The following is a 20,689-nucleotide window of genomic DNA, read 5'->3' on the forward strand; positions in this document are numbered from 1 at the left end:
AGCAAACATTGTGTAAGGCACAAAATCCACTAAACATGAAAGTAAATCCCTGGGTACATCCCCTGTTCATTGTTAATCTATGTTAGATAATAAAGTCTTGTAATCAAATTCAGATAAAGTGGGAATTTTTCATAATGTTTCATATGAATATTGTGTGTGCCTCAGTTTCTCCTATGGGATGCATATTTAATTAGGTAGAGGAAAGGACTGTTTACTCTTTGCAGAGACTTAGAGACATAGGTATGACTGATGCCTAGCTGCCTGGGGCCTGAGTACCCATGCCCATGGAGATTTCCAGAACACAATGGCCACCAATGGGCAGAACTCCTGTGATGTCAAAATGGCAGCGCTGGCTCAGTCACAGGGAGCATGTCAGGGCTTGGCCAGAGATAAGGGAGATGGGCACCATTGAGACCGATAGGACTTCAGCTCTGCAGAAATGACTTTCCAAGGGACCTAAGGAGTTAGGCACCCAAATCCTTAAGTTGGATGCTTAATTCCCTTAGACACCTGTGAGAAGCTCTGCCTGGAGAGCCACTGGTGTCCTTTCATGGTAGGTTCAATCTATGCATTTCCATTGGAAACAGACCCCACATCAACAGAAATGCACTGGATGGATGGGAAACCCCTGCTAAATGTTTGTGAGTCACTGCTGTTCTTTAAGGTGCTGTTGTAACCACTGTCGTTAGATGTTTTGGCTGCATGTGTGTGTTCTCTCGTTTACTGCACTGGCTCTGGCCAGGTAGCCAGAACAGCAGACTTTGGTCGAACTGCCCAATAAAACCACCAGACTCCTGTTGAGTAGTGAAGGCACTCGGCCAGGTTTATTGCCAATGAAGCACGGTCCTAGTTGCCCGGAACAATATCTATAGTTACACGAGTATATGTATGCCTGTGACAATGGATATGGCTCAGTGAACAGCAGGTATTTTCTTTTCCCTCCTAGGCTGGACAAAGCTGCTACTCTTCTTTTATATACTGATACAAACAAGTTTTGTATTGTCCCTCTGACATAGTTAGTGACTGCCCCCAACGTGGTTTGTTACCACCCAATACCTTATCAAAACATCTCTATCCTTCTTACCTTCATCCTGACTTTATCTTTAAGGGGTCAGCATGTTCCTCTTATCCTTGGGGGGGGGGTGCTTCTACCATTCTTGGTAACCGGGTGTTCTGGTACCATCCATCTGGAATGTTTTTACGTCACTGCTCAGTACCTAGGAGTGCTTCTGTTTTTGCAACTCCAGTCCTGTTCTTGCCAACTTCATATATCACAAAGTGAACCTGCCACCAGGCACGTCTTGTAACACCCTGATTTCTGCTCACAGCCTGACTTTGCTTTATAGCAGACAGGCCTGACTTCTGTTCAGGCCTTAGCCCTTGTAACTCAGGCTCTCTCTACTACAGCCACTAATGTTGCAATCAGGCTGTTTTACGATTTGGTTCTCGGTGGCTCTATTTTGGAATAGCGCACACATAGCAGTAGGTAAGAAACGAGGAAAGGTGTGATTATGCTCTGTAGGGTCACTAGAGGGCAGAGGAATGGAAAGTTGTAGTGGTGTTGCCCAGTGGATAGCAGCCAAAGTGGAAGGGCAAGAAAGGAGCTGTTATGTTGCCAAATGCCCACCTGAGGGAAGTGGAAAGGAAGGTGAAGTTGAATAATGGTTTATTAATTGTGAAGAATGGGCCCTGAAGAGAAAAGGACCTCTGCAATATGTAATGAACTATGGAAACTGGCAGATGTTGGGAAGTTGGAAATGGGCTGTTATACTAACTAATGGCCAGCAGGTGACATGACTCAAGCACTGGAAAGAGGCACTATGATAGCAAGAAGAATCCAATAGAGGAGAGCAAAGAAACAGGCTGGGAAAGCAACACTAGATGGCAACAGAGGAGAGGAACTGAGAGGGGGTGTCAGAAATACTGAGCAGTGACCATAAGATTTTAGTAGCCAATACAATGGGAAAGTTATACTAGAAAAAGGGCCACTAGGTGGCAGCATAGATTGAATATTAATAACAGGGTAGGGCAAGTACATTATAACAGGCCATCAACAGAAAGGTTGAAGTGGGACCGTACCACAAACCGTGAAGACGGAATACAAATATGAAAGAGGATTTACATTTTGTAAATCCAACAGGAAGCTCATTTTCCAAAGATAGATCAAATGCACCTGCTCGTCCCTTCAGGTAACTCCAGGTCTCTTCACTGAGTAAACCCAGTTTTGAAGAAGAAATAGGAGAGACAAGAACCTCAGCTGACAAACCCTAAGAAATAAGAGCTCATCTCTTCAAGCATGGGCTGTGCTGTGGTTACAGCTGAGCACCATCTGCCTGACTGCATTTCTATACCACCATGAATGTGCTTTGTGAATATGAGAGGGACAAGGTGGGTGAGCTAATATCTTATATTGCACTACATCCTGCTGGTGAATGGCAGAAGCTTTTGAAATAAAGAACAGGAGTCCTTGTAGCAACTTAAAGACTTACACATTTATTTGAGCATAAGCTTTTCTGGGCTACAGCCCACTTCATGAGATGCATACAATGGAACATACAGTAAGACAATTTAAGACAGTTGACAAGAAGGTGTGAGGGTACTTATCATGGGGAAATAGATTCAATTTGTGTAATGACCCAGCCACTCCCAGTCTGTATTCAAGACCAAGTTAACGGTATCTAGTTTTCAAATTAATTCCATTTCAGCAGTTTCTCGTTGGACTCTGTTTTTAAAGCTTTTCTGTTGCAAAATTTCCACCTTTAAGTCTGTTACTGAGTGACCAGAAAGGCTATAGTGTTCTCCTACTTCTTTTTGGAGACACAAAGTGAACCAAATGGGTGAAAGTTTGAAGTGGGACCTCGTAAAAAAGTTTGAAGACTGAATATAAATATGAGGCGGCATTTACACTTTTTAAATCAAAGGGGAAGCTCATTTTCCAAAGGAAGATCAAATGTACCTGCTCATTCCTTCAGGTAATAGTGTCTCTATTAAAGCCAGAGTTAATGGTATCTAATTTGCAAATCAATTCAGGCTCAGCAGTTTCTCCCTGGAGTCTGTTTTTGAAGTCTTTCTGTTGCGAAATTGCCACCTTCAGGTATGTTACTGAGTGGCCAGAGAGGTTGATGTGTTCTCCTACTGGTTTTTGAGTGTTATGATTCCTGATGTCAGATTTGTGTCCATTTATTCTTCTGCATAGAGACTGTCCAGTTTGGCCAATGTACATGGCAGAGGGGCATTGCTGGGACATGATAGCATATATCACATTAGTAGATGTGCAGGTGAACGGGACCCTGTTGGCGTGGCTGATGTGATTAGGTCCAGTGATGGTGTCACTTGAATAGATATGCGGACAGAGTTGACATCGAGCTTTGTTGCAAGGATAGGTTAGTGTTTTTGTTCAGTGTTGTGTGGTTGCTGGTAAGTATTTGCTTCAGATTAGAGGACTGTCTGTAAGCGAGGACTGGCCTCTCTCCCAAGATCTGTGAGAGCAAGGGGTCGTCTTTCAGGATAGGTTGTAAATCTTGGATAGGTTGTAAATAATGTACACTAGGGGACATGAGAGTCAAAAATGGGAAATATGCAGCTATAGAAAGAAGAATCCACTGGAGGAGAGTAGAGTAACAGCCTGTCATGCCGGGAAATTGATGTTAGATGGAAACAGAGTAGAGGAAATGGGGGCCAGAGGGTGTCAGAAATACTGACTAGTGACCAATAGATTTCAGTAGCCAATAAAATCATGGGAAAGTTATACTGTAGTATGGCCACTGGGTGGCATCATAGAATCATTGGGTTAGAAGGGACCTCAGGAGTCATTTAGTCTAACCCCCTGCCAAGATGCAGGATTTGTTGAGTCTCAGCCATCCAAGATTCATGTCTGTCCAGCCTCCTTTTGAAAACTTCCAGTTAAGGAGATTCCATGACTTCCCTAGGCGGTCTGTTCCATTGTCCTATTGTTCTTACACTTTGGAAATTTTTCCTGAGATTTAATCTAAATCAGTTATTCTGTAGTTTGAACCCATTGCCTCCTGTCCTGCCCACTGTGGCAAGAGAGAACAACTTTTCTCCATCTTTTTTATGGCAGCTTTTCAAGTATTTGAAGAGCACTATCATGTCCCCCCTTAATCTCTTCTTTTCCAAACTGAACATACCCAGTTCCTTCAGCCTTTGCTCATATGGCTTGCATTCCATCCCTTTGATCATCTTTGTTGCTCACCTCTGGATCCTTTCCAGTTTCTTTACATCCTTTCTATATTGGTGACCAAAATTGGACACAGTCTCCAGCTGAGGCCTAACCAGAGCCAAGCAGATTGGTACTATCACCTCCTGAGACGTAATGTTATGCCTCTTTTTTTGCAGCAGTATCACATTGCTGACTCATGTTGAGGTTGTGATGTACCACAACTCCTAGATCCTTCTCAGGAGTGCTGCTGCCAAGCCATTTATCCCCTATTCTGTAGTTGTGCATTTAGTTTTTCTTCCCTAAGTGAAAGCATGTTGTAAGGGTGATATGATCTACTTACACCACCCCTTTAATAATATTCAATATATGCTGCCATCTAGTGGGCATTTCTGAAATTAGCTGGCCTTATAACAGGCCATCAACTTGGATAGGCACCTCCTAAAACTGAAAGCCGGTGTTTGTTCATGATCTCAAATATTTCACACATAAAAGCAGCAAAGAGTCCTGTGGCACCTTATAGACTAACAGACGTTTTGGAGCAGGAGCTTTCGTGGGTGAATACCCACTTCGTCAGATGCATCCGACGAAGTGGGTATTCACCCACGAAAGCTCATGCTCCAAAACATCTGTTAGTCTATAAGGTGCCACAGGACTCTTTGCTGCTTTTACAGATCCAGACTAACATGGCTACCTCTCTGATATTTTACACATAGGTTCATTAGACTTAAAAAAAGTTGTAATTATACAAGTCACGCTGTACACGTCCCATTGGTCATTGTTAGCTACAAAGCTTTGGAGTCACAAAATGAACCAAGTGGGAGAAAAGCTGAAGTGGGACCATATTAAAAAGTGTGAAAACTGAATACAAGTAAGAGGCATCATTTACACTTTGTAAATCGAAGGGAAAGCTCATTTTCCAAAGTTAGATCAAATGCACCTGCTCATCCCTTCATGTAACTGCAGGTCACTTCAAATGAGAAAATCCAGTTTCTGCAGAAAGAGGAGAGACAAGAACCTTAGCTGATGAACCTACATCCTGGTAGCCAAGTCCTGAGAAATAAGAGCTCATCACTTCAAGCTTGGGCTGTGCTGTGGTTACAGGTGAGCACCATCTTCCTGACTGTATTCCTATACCACCACCAAACTGAGGCATGAATGTGCTTTGTGATGGACAAAGTGGAGAGATAATATCTTATATTGCACTAACTCCTGTTTGTGGGGGAGAGAAGCTTTTGAGCTACACAGAGCTCTTCTTCAGGTGAATATTAGCAGTTTTAGCCTCACCTTCCCACAGCTGTGGCAGTCAGTGTTCATAGCACCATTTCACAGAGATGGAGCGTGAGATCCATGTCTTGTGACAGGTCCTCAGTTGGGGATCTGCCCTGATGATACAAATGGAGCTACCTTGATTTAAATCAGCTGAGAATCTGGCTCACTGTGTGCCCAATGGAGTGGCAAATGCTGATAGTCTTACCAGCCTAGATGACCAATGCCAGATTGTTTCTAGACTCTGAGTTCAGGGACAGGGTCTTCCCCCCCAGTGTCTTTCTTGTTCTTGTGTTATCATCCCACAATCATTATGGTATGGGGAGGGTCACTCTCCAGTTAGGATTTAACATCAGCCTGGCTTTTGTCCCTTCCTAACATCCACCTTCCAAAGAGCTGTATTTATTTATTGCTACATAGTGAACGTCGGGAATCAGAAAAGGCATTGCCAGTCCCTCTCCACGTCACCATCACCTCCACAGAAACTAAGGGAGAATTTACTCCACTTCATAAATTTATGGCATAAAGTGATCTCTTGTGAGGGGGAGGGGGTGGGAATTATTCCTTCTCTTAAAGGCCACTGAAATGCCGAATATACCACAAAACATTGTTAGATTAATTTACATTAATTCTAACAGAAGATCGATGCCTAAGGAAAATAGGCTGCACTGGAAATCTCAGTTCAACATTTTAGTTGATGTATTTATTGATTTTGACTCCTAAGTCGTGGCATGATTCTGGCAATTGCCAGAAGTGAAATACTGCATTTAAGCATCATTATTAAGCTTCACTATGTCACCAGATGGGATACAATAGTAGATAAAGAAAGAGTCTCACCTGTTGTATCAATACTTGGCTACCAGGGAAATGGACTGTTATATTAGTCATTGCTCTGATATGGCAGAGGGTGCTCTACATGGATACAAAGGATCTGTTCTTGAACTGAGACTCCTTGCACTTTGACTGAAGTCAACATTTAGCCTTAAAATTTCAGCTGGTAGCCAGGAGAAGGTGGAGAGTTTCTGAATATTTGTGGAATTTATTCAAAAGACTTGATTACCTTTCAGCTCTATGTTCTTCTAATTCAATTGCACAGTTTGCTTTATTATTCCTAGACTAAACCCATGGCAGACACAGCCAGAAGAAATCAAACTGCCATCACGGAATTCATCCTCCTAGGATTCGGGGATCTCCCTGACCTGCAAATTCTTCTCTTCCTGATGTTCCTAGTGATCTACATCGCAACCGTGGCCGGGAACATCCTCATCATTGTACTAGTTGTGGCTGATCAGCATCTTCACACTCCCATGTACTTCTTCCTGGGGAACTTGTCCTGCTTAGAGACCTGCTACACCTCCACCATCCTACCAAGGATGCTGGCCAGTCTCCTGACTGGGGACAAAACCATCTCATTCAGTGGCTGTTTCACACAACTGTATTTCTTTGCTTCTCTGGCATGTAAAGAATGCTATCTCCTAGCAGCGATGTCTTATGATCGGTATTTAGCGATATGTAAACCCCTACACTATTCAACTTTTATGAATACCAGATTTTGCCTCCAGTTGGCTGCTGGATCATGGTTAAATGGTTATTTGGCTACTGCTATCTTTATCTTATTCATCTTACAGTTAAAATTCTGTGCCCTGAATGAAATTGACCATTTCTATTGTGAATCCATCCCATTGATAAAACTCTCCTGCAGTGACACACACCTGATCATATGGCTAGATTTCATTCTAGCCTGTGTATTCACTCTGCCTCCATTCCTACTAACCCTAACATCCTATGTGTGTGTCATTGCCACCATCCTGAGAATCCCTTCCACCACCGGGAGGCAGAAGGCATTTTCCACCTGCTCCTCTCACCTCAGTGTTGTGACAATTTTCTATGGAACGATAATGATTGTGTACATGCTGCCAAAACGCAATACACTGAGAGACCTGAATGAAGTGCTCTCTCTTTGCTACACAGTCCTGACTCCCCTGGTAAACCCCCTCATCTACAGCCTGAGAAACAGAGAGGTCAAGGAAGCCTTGTGGAAAGCAGTCAGCAAATGTGACTTTCACAAAAACATGCAGAGACTCTGAGGTTTTCAAAGCAGCCTGGGTGATGTAAGCAAAATTAAGTTGAAAAGTCCCATTGAAAAATCTCAGCACTAAAGTGAAAAAAAATTGGAGATGATCTGTATAGAGTTACTGAGACAGTTTTATGGTCCCCCGCTGTGTCCATGTAACACAACTTTCAGGAAAGTGCCATTGTGGACAGCTCTGTCACTCCTTAATATTCAGCACTGATACATGCAGTATGATGGTATTTTTCTCCATGGTGTTGGCAGTTCACCCTATGTGAGAAGGGTGGACAGCGTCTGAAAATGCACAGATCAATGCTGACATTTTTTAAAACACAAAATCCACTACCCATCAAAGTAAATCCCTGTGTATATCCCCTGTTCATTGTTTCTCTATGTTGGATAATAAAGTCTGGTAATGAAATTCAGCCAGTCTAATACAAATAAAACAAATGGGTGTGTGACGAAGTGGGAATTTTTCATAATGTTTCATATGAATATGATGTGTGCCTCAGTTTCCCCTATGTAGTCCATATTTAATTAGGTGGGGGAAAGGGCTGTTTACTCTTTGCAGAATTTCAGAGACACAGGTGTGACTGACGCCTAGCTGCCTGGGACCTGGGTACCCATGCCCATGGAGATTCCCAGAAGACAATGGCCACTACAATTGCTTGGACATTTGGTGTCTAGCAACAAATGACCATGGATGGACGAACCTCCACAGGAATCCAGCTGGGTGTGACCAGCTGGAGGACAAAGGACTGGGGAGGGGCCAGGTGGGAATCTTAAGTGTGGGCTGTTGGAGGTAAGGAGAAGCTTCTAGACTGGGACTACAGGGGGGTCAGAGGGCTCTGGGCTCTGGGACTGACCCAGATGGGATATGCTGTAACTTTTCATTCTCTATGTTAATGAAGGACTTTCTACACTGTGTTCCAGACATCTCATAAACCCTTCTGCTTTTACAAGCCTGGCTGAGAGTCACTCCCGAGTCAGGAAGTTGGGGTTGCATTGCTCCCTTTGGGTGTGCAAGTCTTCCCCAGATATCCAATTCATGTGGACTCACTGAAGGGAGCTCACGGTGGGAAGCAGGGGTGCCGAAGGCTCCGATGTTGGGTCCCTGGAAGTGGTGAAGCCACGAGGCTTACCCTAGTGAGAGTGTGAGTGGGCTGACACACTGAAAGGGTCTTCCCAAGGACTGTTCCAGAGCCATTCAAGAGCACCAGACCCGTGGATCCATGACAGGTGGTAGCAGAGTATGGTTGGCGAATGCACCCAGTAGATGGTTGGCTGCTGAACGCACCAGAAGCGCCTTGCAGTAAGTAACTGGCAGTGGTAAAACAAGGGAAGTTAAAGGAAAAAGTGAGGGAATGGCCTATAACCATTTCTCTAAGAAGAATATTGCACACCTGTGTAGGGAGAGAAGGTTGAGCGTTGGGAAGCTCAACAAGGCACAGCTGATTGCACGGCTAGAGAAGGATGACCAGGCTAAATAGCAGGTTCCAGGCCCAACAGAGCCTGGTAGCAGCAGAGGCAGCAGCCAGAGCAATCCAGGGCATCAGCGAACAGCAGAGAGGCAAACAGAAGGAGTTTGCCTCGGAGCTGACTGAGCAGAGGTACGCTAAGTGCTGCATTAGGGGGACTGCGCTGGTGAGTATCTGGGTGTCTGTTGGGGGAAAGTTTGGCAGTTTGACCGTGTGCTTGATTGTTTGATTGCTTGTTTGACCAGTGTGATTTGGGAGTGCTTTGTTCCAGCTGGGCCTGACTGTTATAAAAAGGCAGTCAGCTGCGAACCAGCTGAGCAGCGAACAGAAGGAGTTTGCCTGGGAGTTCGCCTGGAGAGAGCCTACTGAGGCTCCCTCTTGCAGATTACCCTGAGTAGCTTCTGCCACACGTAAGGAAGCTCTTAGAAGGAAGAGACTATGGATGCTGAGCGATCCGCAGTTGTGACCTGCACAGGATGTGCATGTTTGTCTTCCTTCCACAGGATAGAAGCGACTTTCTCTGTACAAAGTGCAAGCTGATCTCCATATTGGAAGAGAAGATTCAAGGTCTGGAGAAACGAATATCAACCCTGCGTTCCATAAAAGAAAATGAGGATTTCCTGGATAGACGTCAGGATCAGCTTCAGCAGGCACAATGTTCTGAAGATTCAGAGCAGGCTACGCAGCGGGGACAGAAGGCCAGCAAGGATAATTGGCGGCATGTGACTTCCAGAAGGGGAAAATGTACCAGAAACGTCCATGTACCAGAAACACAGATACAGGTGAGCAACCGTTTTCATGTTCTCTCCGCAGGTACTAGTGCAGAGAGTGGAGTGGATGATACATCTGAGGGAACAGAGCAGAAGGAGACTCCACTGATTGGAAGGCATGAGATGCACCGTCCTAGAGATGGGGGTTCCACGACCACCACTCCCAAGAGGAGGAGGAGGGTGGTGGTGGTTGGGGACTCTCTCCTCAGGGGGACTGAGTCATCTATCTGCCGCCCTGACCAGGAAAACCGAGAGGTGTGCTGCTTGCCAGGGGCTAGGATTCACGATGTGACGGAGAGACTGCCGAGACTCATCAAGCCCTCGGATCGCTACCCCTTCCTGCTTCTCCACGTGGGCACCAATGATACTGCCAAGAATGACCTTGAGCGTATCACTGCAGACTACGTGGCTCTGGGAAGAAGGATAAAGGAGTTTGAGGCACAAGTGGTGTTCTCGTCTATCCTCCCTGTGGCAGGAAAAGGCCAGGGTAGAGACCGTCGAATCATGGAAATCAACGAATGGCTACGCAGATGGTGTCGGACACAAGGGTTTGGATTCTTTGACCATGGGATGGTTTTCCAAGAAGAAGGATGCTAGGCAGAGATGGGCTCCACCTCACGAAGAGATGGAAGAGCATCTTTGCAAGCAGGCTGGCTAACCTAGTGAGGAGGGCTTTAAACTAGATTCACCGGGGGAAGGAGACCAAAGCCCCTAGGTAAGTGGGGAAGTGGGATATCGGGAGAAAGCACAAGTAGGTGAGTGCAAGAGGGGAGGGCTCCTGCCCCATTCTGGGACACCAGGACGATCAGTGAGTTATCTTACATGTCTATACACAAATGCAAGAAGCCTGGGGAACAAGCAGAGAGACCTAGAAGTCCTGGCACAGTCAAGGAATTATGATGTAATTGGAATAACAGAGACTTGGTGGGATAACTCACATGATTGGAGTACTGTCATGGATGGATATAAACTGTTCAGGAAGGATAGGCAGGGCAGAAAAGGTGGGGGAGTTGCGTTGTATGTAAGGGAGCAGTATGACTGCTCAGAGCTCCAGTATGAAACTGCAGAAAAACCTGAGAGTCTCTGGATTAAATTTAGAAGTATGAACAACTATTGTAATGTCGTGGTGGGAGTCTGCTACAGACCACCAGACCAGGGGGATGAGGTGGACGAGGCTTTCTTCCAGCAACTAACAGAAGTTGATAGGTCACAGGCCCTGGTTCTCATGGGTGACTTTAATCACCCCGATATCTGCTGGGAGAGCAATACAGCAGTGCACAGACAATCCAGGAAGTTTCTGGAAAGTGTAGGGGACAATTTCCTGGTGCAAGTGCTGGAGGAACCAACTAGGGGAAAAGCTCTTCTTGACCTGCTGCTCACAAACAGGGAAGAAATAGTAGAGGAAGCAATAGTGGATGGGAACCTGGGAGGCAGTGACCATGAGATGGTCGAGTTCAGGATCCTGACACAAGGAAGAGAGCAGTAGAACAGAGACCCTGGACTTCAGAAAAGCAGACTTCGACTCCCTCAGGGAACTGATGGGCAAGGTCCCCTGGGAGAATAATATGACGGGGAAAGGAGTCGAGGAAAGCTGGCTGTATTTTAAAGAATCCTTATTGAGGTTGCAGGAACAAACCATCCCGATGTGTAGGAAGAAAAGTAAATATGGCAGGCGACCAGCTTGGCTTAACAGTGAAATCCTTGCTTGTCTTAAACACAAAAAAACAGCTTACAAGAAGTGGAAGATTGGACAAATAACCAGGGAGGAGTATAAAAGTATTGCTCAGGCATGCAGGAGTGAAATTAGGAAGGCCAAATCACACTTGGGGTATGGCTACACTGGCGATTTTCAGCGCTGGAAAGCCTCCACCAGCGCTGCAATTAGTAAGTGGCCACACCTGCAGGGCACTTCCAGCGCTGCAACTCCCTGGCTGCAGCGCTGGCCGTACACCTCACTCAGCATGGGGAATAAGGATTCCAGCGCTGGTGCTGCAGTCCTGGTCATCAAGTGTGGCCACACACCAGTGCTGTGATTGGCCTCCAGGGTATAAGGATGTATCCCAGAATGCCTGTTCAGCCACTCTGCTCATCAGGTCAGACTCTACTGCCCTGACCTCAGGTGACCCGCCCTTTAAATGCCCCGGGAATTTTAAAAATCCCCTTCCTGTTTGCTCAGCCAGGGGTGGAGTGCAATCAGTGAATCTTTACAGGTGACCATGCCTCCACATGGCAAACGAGCCCCAGAATGGAGCAATGGCGAGCTGATGGACCTCATCAGTGTTTGGGGGGAGGAATCTATGCAGGTACAGCTGTGCTCTAGCCATAAGAATTATGATACCTTTGCCCAGGTATCAAGAGCCATGCAGGATAGGGGCCATGACCGTGACGCGCTGCAGTGCAGGGTAAAAGTAAAGGAGCTGCGGAGTGCCTATTGCAAAGCACGTGAGGGAAACCGCAGATCCGGTGCTGCCCCCACGACCTGCCGGTTTTACAAGGAGCTGGATGCGATTTATGGGGGTGACCCCTCTGTAAATCCAAGGACCACGATGGACAGTTCAGAGCCGGTAGAGGAGGGAGAGGGGGAGGCAGACAGTGAGGCTACTGTGGTGGGGGAAGACACCCCGGAGTCCCAGGAGGCATGCAGTCAGGAGCTCTTCTCAAGCCAGGAGGAAGCTAGCCAGTCTCAGCCCCTGGGACTTGGTGCAGAAGAATCACAGGAGCAGGTCCCAGGTAAGCAGCTTTTATTGCAATTGCAAGGTTTTGGGAGAGGAGGGGGGGTGGTATGGCTGCATGCTTGCATGCCTAGACATGGAATATCCCATTGATGTGGTCTATCACGTTGCGGTAATCTGCCTCTGTAATCTCTTCAAAAGTTTCTGCAAGAGCATAGGCAATTCGCATGACCAAGTTTAAAGGGAGAGCCAGTGTGGTCCCTGTCCCAGTCAGGCTAACGCGTCCGCACCACTGTTCCAGGAGGGGTAGGGGGACCATTGCTGCACACAGGCAAGCTGCATAGGGGCCAGGGCAGAATCTGCATTGTTGTAGGAGACCCTCCCTTGCTTCCCAGGTAACCCGCAGCAGGGAGATATCTTCAAGTATTAACTCCTGTGGGAAATGGAGGGAGTGTTTCAGTGCAGGTCTCCCAACTGCTGCTTGCTTCCTGTCTTTACCAAAGCCCCAAAAAAGCAGTTCAGCCATGAAGCAGAAAGCACCCTGCCAAGGCAAACCACGGCAGGAACCCCAGGTTTAATTCCTGAGGGACATGGAGGGAGTGTTTCCCAGCATGTCTCCCAGGTTTTATTGACTTCTACTTCTACTATGCCATACCCTCACTTACCATTTCTGGGAGGCTGTGAATTCTCTAGCTGTGTTTGAAATGTCTGAGGAATGCTACAGTGTGAGACTTGAAACTAACTTCAGATTATACACAATGCAGGATCTCTTTAAATGTATCATTTGCTGAATTTTTACAGTGTCCTTGACTAGTCCTGGACCGGTTTTATCAGTGACTGAAAGAAAGCTTCAGAACCTGAGAAGGAAGCCTAACAAAAGCAAGGAAGATTTGGTGAAGGCAGTTATGAACCAGTGTGCAACAGAGAATAAAACTGCTCAGGAATGGAGAGAAAAGATGCAGCACTGGAAGGAAGCAGAAAGCAGGAGAAAGGCGTTGACGCTGAAGAAAACCACGAGGCAGCTTATAAACCTCATGGCGCACCAAACAGACTGTATGCAGTCACTGGTAGCAATGCAGGCAGAGCACTACCGTGCCAAACCCCCACCCTACCAAACCTCTTTCCCCTATGCACCAATGTCAGCTCCAAGTCCCGTTCCCCAGCATCCAGGTTCTTACCTACCCCATCACCAGCTGCCCCTGACAGCTGCCCCCAACACCTGTACGGTCACCTATGAGCCCAGAGAACTACGACCGTTACCCTATGCACTCAACCCCCATCACCATGCAACAGTACAATCCTGAGGTGCACAGCACTCCTGGCAGTACATATGCAAACCTATGAATGTACAGTTCAACAACCAACCCCCATGCCCATTTACTTGCTTTTTTTAAATAAATGATTTCTTTGATTATGAAACAGTTTTTATTATTGCATAACGTGAAAGATAACAAACACTCAGGAAAACACAGGTAACAAACACCAAGGAAAACACAGGCAATTAAAAGCACTGTAACCAGTGCATGTCACTCCTGGGCAAGGCAAAAAACACTACTGTTGGCTTTCAGCCTCAAATTCCTCCCTCAAGGCATCCCTAATCCTTGTTGCCCTGTGGTGGGCGTCTCTAGTAGCTCTGCTGTCTGGCTGTGCAAATTCAGCCTCCAGGACTTGTACCTCGTTGGTCCATGCTTGGCTGAATGTTTCACCCTTCCCTTCACAAATATTATGGAGGGTACAGCATGCGGATATAACCGCAGGGATGCTGCTTTCCCCCAAGTCTAGCTTCCCATAAAGGGCTCTCAAGCGCCCCTTTAAACGGCCGAAAGCACACTCCACAGTCATTCGGCACCGGCTCAGCCTGTAGTTGAAACGGTCCTGGTTCCTGTCCAGCTTCCCTGTATAGGGTTTCATGAGCCAAGGCATTAATGGGTAAGTGGGGTCCACAAGCATCACAATGGGCATTTCAACGTCACCTACTGTGATCTTTCGGTCTGGGAAAAATGTCCCTTCCTGCATCTTCCTGAACAGGCCACTGTTCCGAAAGATGCGTGCATCATGCACCTTTCCAGGCCAGCCTGTGTAAATGTCAATGAAACGCCCACGGTGATCCACAAGTGCCTGGAGAACCATAGAGAAATACCCCTTGCGATTAATGTACTCGTAGGCTAGGTGGGGTGGTGCCAGAATAGGAATATGCGTCCCATCTATTGCCCCTCCACAGTTAGGGAAACCCATTTCTGCAAAGCCATCCACAATGTCCTGCACGTTCCCCACAGCCACGGTTCACCTTAGCAGGATGCGATTAATGGCCCTGCAAACTTGCATCAAAACAATTCCCACGGTCGACTTTTCCACTCCAAACAGGTTCCTGACTGATCAGTAGCTGTCTGGAGTTGCCAGCTTCCAGATTGCAATAGCCACACGCTTCTCCACCATCAGGGCATCTCTCAATCTCGTGTCCTTGCGCCGCAGGGTGGGGGCGAGCTCAGCACACAGTCCCATGAAAGTGGCTTTTCTCATACGAAAGTTCTGCAGCCACTGCTCGTCATCCCAGACTTCCATGACAACGTGATCCCACCACTCACTGCTTGTTTCACGAGCCCAAAAGCGGTGTTCCATGGTGCTGAGCATTTCCGATACTGCCACAAGCAATTTCATGTCACCCGCATTAGGCTAATCCAGATCATCGTCGGACTCCTCACTGTCACTTTGGAGCTGAAGGAATAGCTCAACTGCCAAACGTGATGTGCTGGCAACAGTCATCAGCAAAGTCCACAGCAGCTCAGGCTCCATTTCACACAGAAAGCGTGCTGCACTCACAATGGCTAGAAACGTGCACTCACAATGGGGGAAACTGTACTGCTGGGAAGTGAAGCGATGCACCACGGGGCGTTGGAAGAGGAAGCGGAATGACCCACACACTTCCTTCCCCTTCCCACAATACTCAGCACCAAAACAGCGCCAAAACGGGATGAGGTGCTCTGTGGGATAGCTGCCCACAATGCACCTCTCAGTACAGCACTGCAAATTCTGCAAATGTGGCCACACTGCAGCGCTGGTAGCTGTCAGTGTGGCCACACTGCAGCGCTGGCCCTGCACAGCTGGACGACCAGCGTTGCAAACTACCAGCGCTGCAAACCGTAAGTGTAGCCATACCCTTGGAGTTGCAGCTAGCTGGAGATGTTAGGAGTAACAAGAAGGGTTTCTTCAGGTATGTTAGCAACAAGAAGAAAGTCAAGGAAAGTGTGGGCCCCTTGCTGAATGAGGGAGGGAACCTAGTGACAGAGGATGTGAAGAAAGCTAGTGTACTCAATGCTTTTTTTGCCTCTGTCTTCACAGACAAGGTCAGCTCCCAGACAGCTGCACTCTGCAGCATGGTATGGGGAGGAGGTGACCAGCTCTCTGTGGAGAAAGAAGTAGTTAGGGACTATTTAGAAAAGCTGGACGAGCACAAGTCCATGGAGCCGGATGCACTGCATCCGAGGGTGCTAAAGGAGTTGGCCGATGAGATTGCAGAGCCATTAGCCATTATCTTTGAAAAATCATGGTGATCGGGGGAGGTCCCGGATGACTGGAAAAAAGCTAATGTAGTGCCCATCTTTAAAAAAGGGAAGAAGGAAGATCCAGGGAACTACAGGCCAGTCAGTCTCACCTCGGTCCCTGGAAAAATCATGGAACAGGTCCTCAAGGAATCAATTCTGAACCACTTAAAGGAGGGGAAAGTGATCAGGAACAGTCAGCATGGATTCACCAAGGGCAAGTCATGCCTGGCTAACCGAATTGCCTTCTATGATGAGATAACCGGCTCTGTGGATGAGGGGAAAGCAGTGGATGTGCTATTTCTGGAGTTTAGCAAAGCTTTTGATACAGTCTCCCACAGTATTCTTGCCAGCAAGTTAAAGAAGTATGGGCTGTATGAATGGACGGTAAGGTGGATAGAAAACTGGCTAGATGGTCGGGCTCAACGGTTAGTGATCAATGGTTCCATGTCTAGTTGGCAGCCGGTATCAAGTGGAGTGCCCCAAGGATCGGTGCTGGGGCCGGTTTTGTTCAATATCTTCATTAACGATCTGGAGGATGGTGTGGACTGCACCCTTAGCAAGTTTGCAGATGACACTAAACTGGGAGGAGTGGTTGATACGCTGGAGGGTAGGGCTAGGATACAGAGGGACCTAGACAAATTAGAGGATTGGGCCAAAAGGAATATGATGAGGTTCAACAAGGACAAGTGCAGAGTCCTGCACTTGGGACAGAAGAATCCCATGCACTGCTAAAGACTAGGGACCGAATGGCTGGGCAGCAGTTCTGCAGAAAAGGACCTAGGGGTTATGGTGGACGAAAAGCTGAATATGAGTCAACAGTGTGCCCTTGTTGCCAAGAAGGCTAATGGCATTTTGGGTTGTATAAGTAGGGGCATTTCCAGCAGATCGAGGGATGTGATCATTCCCCTCTATTCAGCACTGGTGAGGCCTCATTTAGAGTACTGTGTCCAGTTTTGGGCCCCACACTACAAGAAGGATGTGGATAAATTGGAGAGAGTCCAGCGGAGGGCAACAAAATTGAATAGGGGGCTGGAGCACATGACTTATGAGGAGAGGCTGAGGGAACTGGGATTGTTTAGCCTGCAGAAGAGAAGAATGAGGGGGGATTTGATAGCTGCTTTCAACTACCTGAAAGGGGGTTCCAAAGAGGATGGATCTAGACTGTTCTCAGTGGTAGAAGATGACAGAACAAGGAGTAATGGTCTCAAGTTGCAGAGGGGGGAGTGTTGTACCAATATAATAAAAAAAAACCAGCAGGATCTTATTAAGAGGGATAAGGCAAAGATGCCACATTTATTGTAAATACCATAACAAAACAAAAGACAATGTTTTCCTACTTGTTTCCATTACTACTTATTCCTTATACACACACACACACATATTCATCCACACAATCATTCATTCAGGTTCTGTATAGATGTTATAGTTACCAGCCTAGATGTTGCTCATGCCAAGTTACTGGCCAGGTATCTTGGTCATGAGGATGGAGCCGAGTCTGTGTCAGATGCATCTGATGCTCCTGGAGGTTGGTATCAGAACCATAGACTCAAAGTCCTCAGTCTTTAGAGTCCAGTTTTATAGGGATTTTTCCCTATGTTAGTTCATAGGAGTTGCCTCATTCTGCTGTTGCTAAATCAATCAGCAGATGGCTGGCTCCATTCTGTCAGATGCTTGTTTTTCCTTCCTTTGAGGTGTGGTGGGTCATCTGGTTGATCCCACTTGACACCTTCTTCAGCCAACACTGAATTCTTCAGACTGGTAACTCCCTAACCATTCAGTCACATACATTCTCTATCTTAATCACATCTATTTCACTGTTTCTTTACTTTTTGGGGTGTTACCAATTTATGTGAGACTCCCTGTCTTTTAACAATCAAAGATAAAGTGAGATGAAAACTTACAGAGGGTGGGGGTCTCTATTTATACACTATAACAGCTACTGTTTTGGCTTACTTAGAGTTAATTAATGTTTAACAAGTTTTATACAAAGTATTTCTTTGAGTAGGCTTCACACAGACACAGCTGGTGGCTTGCAGGTTAGAATCACAAATTTACTTTTAACATAAACCTTAAGTTATAAAGTATTAATTAACAATAAATCAATAAATCATTTCTCATATAAACCATGTTTAATATAAACCTTCTTTAATATCCCTACATAATCCCCCTTTTGACACTACGATATACATATATTCGTTAGTGTCACTTTCTATGTAACCTGTTTAAAAGAAGGTACTGTGAGGCAACATGGGTTTGTGATTCCAATCTATTGTACATTCTTTTTATCCAAAAGCACATGCTAAACATTTTAATAATACAAATACAATTTAATACTAAGACAACTATTAAGGGATGTAGCATTACTGATAGGATGCCAGTAGTGGTTGGGGACCATCCAAAGAATATATTATACCAGTAATAAGTTGTTATTTGTTTAGTAAAAAGAGTACTGACATTGCATTTACATTTATCTACTGGGGGCTGCTAACACTCTGCCCCTTGATCTATGATCATTACAGTAGTTGTTGTCATGGTAGGGCACAGGTGATTTGTTGTAAACAAACCAAACAATTATAACCAGGTGAATATAACTAAAACCATTACAATTGACTAAACACCAGATATAACCTAAACATAAATCCAAACAATTATAGTTATTATAATTGGGAATACAAAAAACCCCATAACCATTACAATAATTGGGTACATTGACACATAAGATGAGGCCTAAGTTTGATGCTGCAATAGCCATCAAACAATAAAAGTTTCTGAGGTTCTTAAGCACACACAAGAAATAAGATTTTTGTAGGAGGACCACAGTTGTCATGCAAGATTAAGCTGATTTGGACTTAAACTAACATTTATTTGCTAAAATGTTGCAGAATTCCCTATTTTTAACAGTTGTACTTAAGAGGTTTTTGGGGACCTGAAAGATGGGGCCCTGCAATTATGGGTCAAGGTCTTACAGGTTATGGGGGGCCCAAGAACTACCCTTTAGGACTTGGGGAAGTAGAACCAGAGTGCATAGAGAAAAGTGAGGAAAACCTAACAAAAAATAAACCTGATGCACTGGGGACCAAAGTCTTTTGGACACAAGTGGTGATTGATAAGTTGGATGGACATGGGGGAAGTAGAGAGAGAAAAAGACATTTGCTCTGTCTAGTGTAGTATTTTTTTTTCTGGACCCAATGCTAGCACAGGACACCACTAGAGACAGACACAGAACATGCAACAGAGAACATGCAACACAGAACACTGAACACAGACTTTGTCGCGACACTATAACCATGGTATTTTATAACTCTTCAGCTGGTACCAGCTCTTCTGATGTTTTGGTTTTAGAGCCTGAAAAATAGAAACTTAGAAATAAATTAGCACAGTGCTTCCACATGGCAGACCCTGCTTAGTCTCTGCCACAGTGTGTTTGGTACTTGGGGCTGCACAAATGCTAATTAAGTGGTGCAAAAAAAAAATTTTTACTTTAAAATTTCCAGCCACTTTGCCATGGCCTGGAGGTCTGAGGCAGATGCAGGAATTCCCAGCCACTTTGCCATGGCATTCTGGCCCTGGGAGGAGGAATCTACCCAAATATTCCCCTTCCCACTCTCCAGAGGGGTCTCAAATGTTCCTTCTTCTGATGTTTCTGCTGTTGTAGGATTTGAGAGTGCTGTTTTAACTCTCTGTACCCAACCTTAAGGGCATTTAACTGGGTTTGGGTACTACATACATTTTTATTTTTCTGCTTTTGCAGCAGAGGCTTGTAAATCTTAATGCAGTTTTTTTTTTGTTTTTACATTTTCCCAACAGTTGTGAACAACAACCAACCACAAAAAAAAAACAAAAAAAAAAACCCAAACTGATAAATATTAAGCACTAGAGCCCCTAATTCCTAAAAGAGCAGCTTACAATGGTTGTTTCACATATTTTCTTCCCATGTTTTTTTTGGGGGGGGTCCCAAGCCTCTTTTTCCCAATGAGCCATTACTTTCCAATTTTCTACCCCTTTTTTCAATTGGGATAGTTTTTCTTTTAGAGATATTTTCTCCTTTTTACAGGCTGCTAGGTGGAGGTAGCTGTCATTACAAGCCTTCCACAGCAGCCAGATCCCTGCAGCATCTCTTTTTACTGCATTTGGGGGTTTGCATATGAGGATATATTGGGCCAATCTATCCTCTAGGTCCAAAATGGTGCAGATATCTGCAAGGGCTTGTTCAGTCCAAGGACTGTGCCCATATCTTTGGAGAATTTGCTGAAAAGGCATTCTCTCTTTAATAAAAGGTGAGGTAGAAGCTACTTTTGACTTCATTTCTTCCTCTGGGACTGTTTTCCCTTGCCTTTTCTTAAACATTTTAAATTTTGTTCAGCGAGCAGCACTGTCTGGTCCCTGGGACCCTCTTGTTGCTCCTGATATATATATATATATTTCTTTTTCTGCTACCTTCACGGAGGCCAACAGAGTTAGTTAACAATTTTCCTACTACCCACCCGGGGGCCAGCAGTTTTTGTTAACAATTTTACTTTTCCTACTACCCACCCGGGGGCCAGCAGTTTTTGTTAACAATTTTACTTTTCCTACTACCCACCCGGGGGCCAGCAGTTTTGTTAACAATCTTTTCCTACTACCCACACGGGGGCCAGCAGGTTTTGTCAATAATTTTATGAGCTCTTTATTTTCCTGCTACCCACACGGGGGCCAGCAGTTTTGGTTAAC

At 45.6% G+C, this 20,689-nt stretch overlaps 1 protein-coding gene across 1 annotated transcript; it reads left to right on the forward strand.

The window, feature by feature from the left end:
• Positions 1-6,666: 6,666 nt before the first annotated feature.
• LOC123346462 (olfactory receptor 6N1-like) lies at positions 6,667-7,449 on the forward strand (the record flags this gene model as incomplete). The annotated part of the gene is made up of 1 exon (XM_044983871.1): positions 6,667-7,449. A coding segment is annotated over exon 1 (783 nt), but the record flags the coding sequence as incomplete, so codon positions are not given.
• Positions 7,450-20,689: the final 13,240 nt, after the last annotated feature.

Source organism: Mauremys mutica, chromosome 12 (genome assembly GCF_020497125.1).
Source record: "Mauremys mutica isolate MM-2020 ecotype Southern chromosome 12, ASM2049712v1, whole genome shotgun sequence".
Classification (NCBI taxonomy): Eukaryota; Metazoa; Chordata; order Testudines; family Geoemydidae; genus Mauremys; species Mauremys mutica.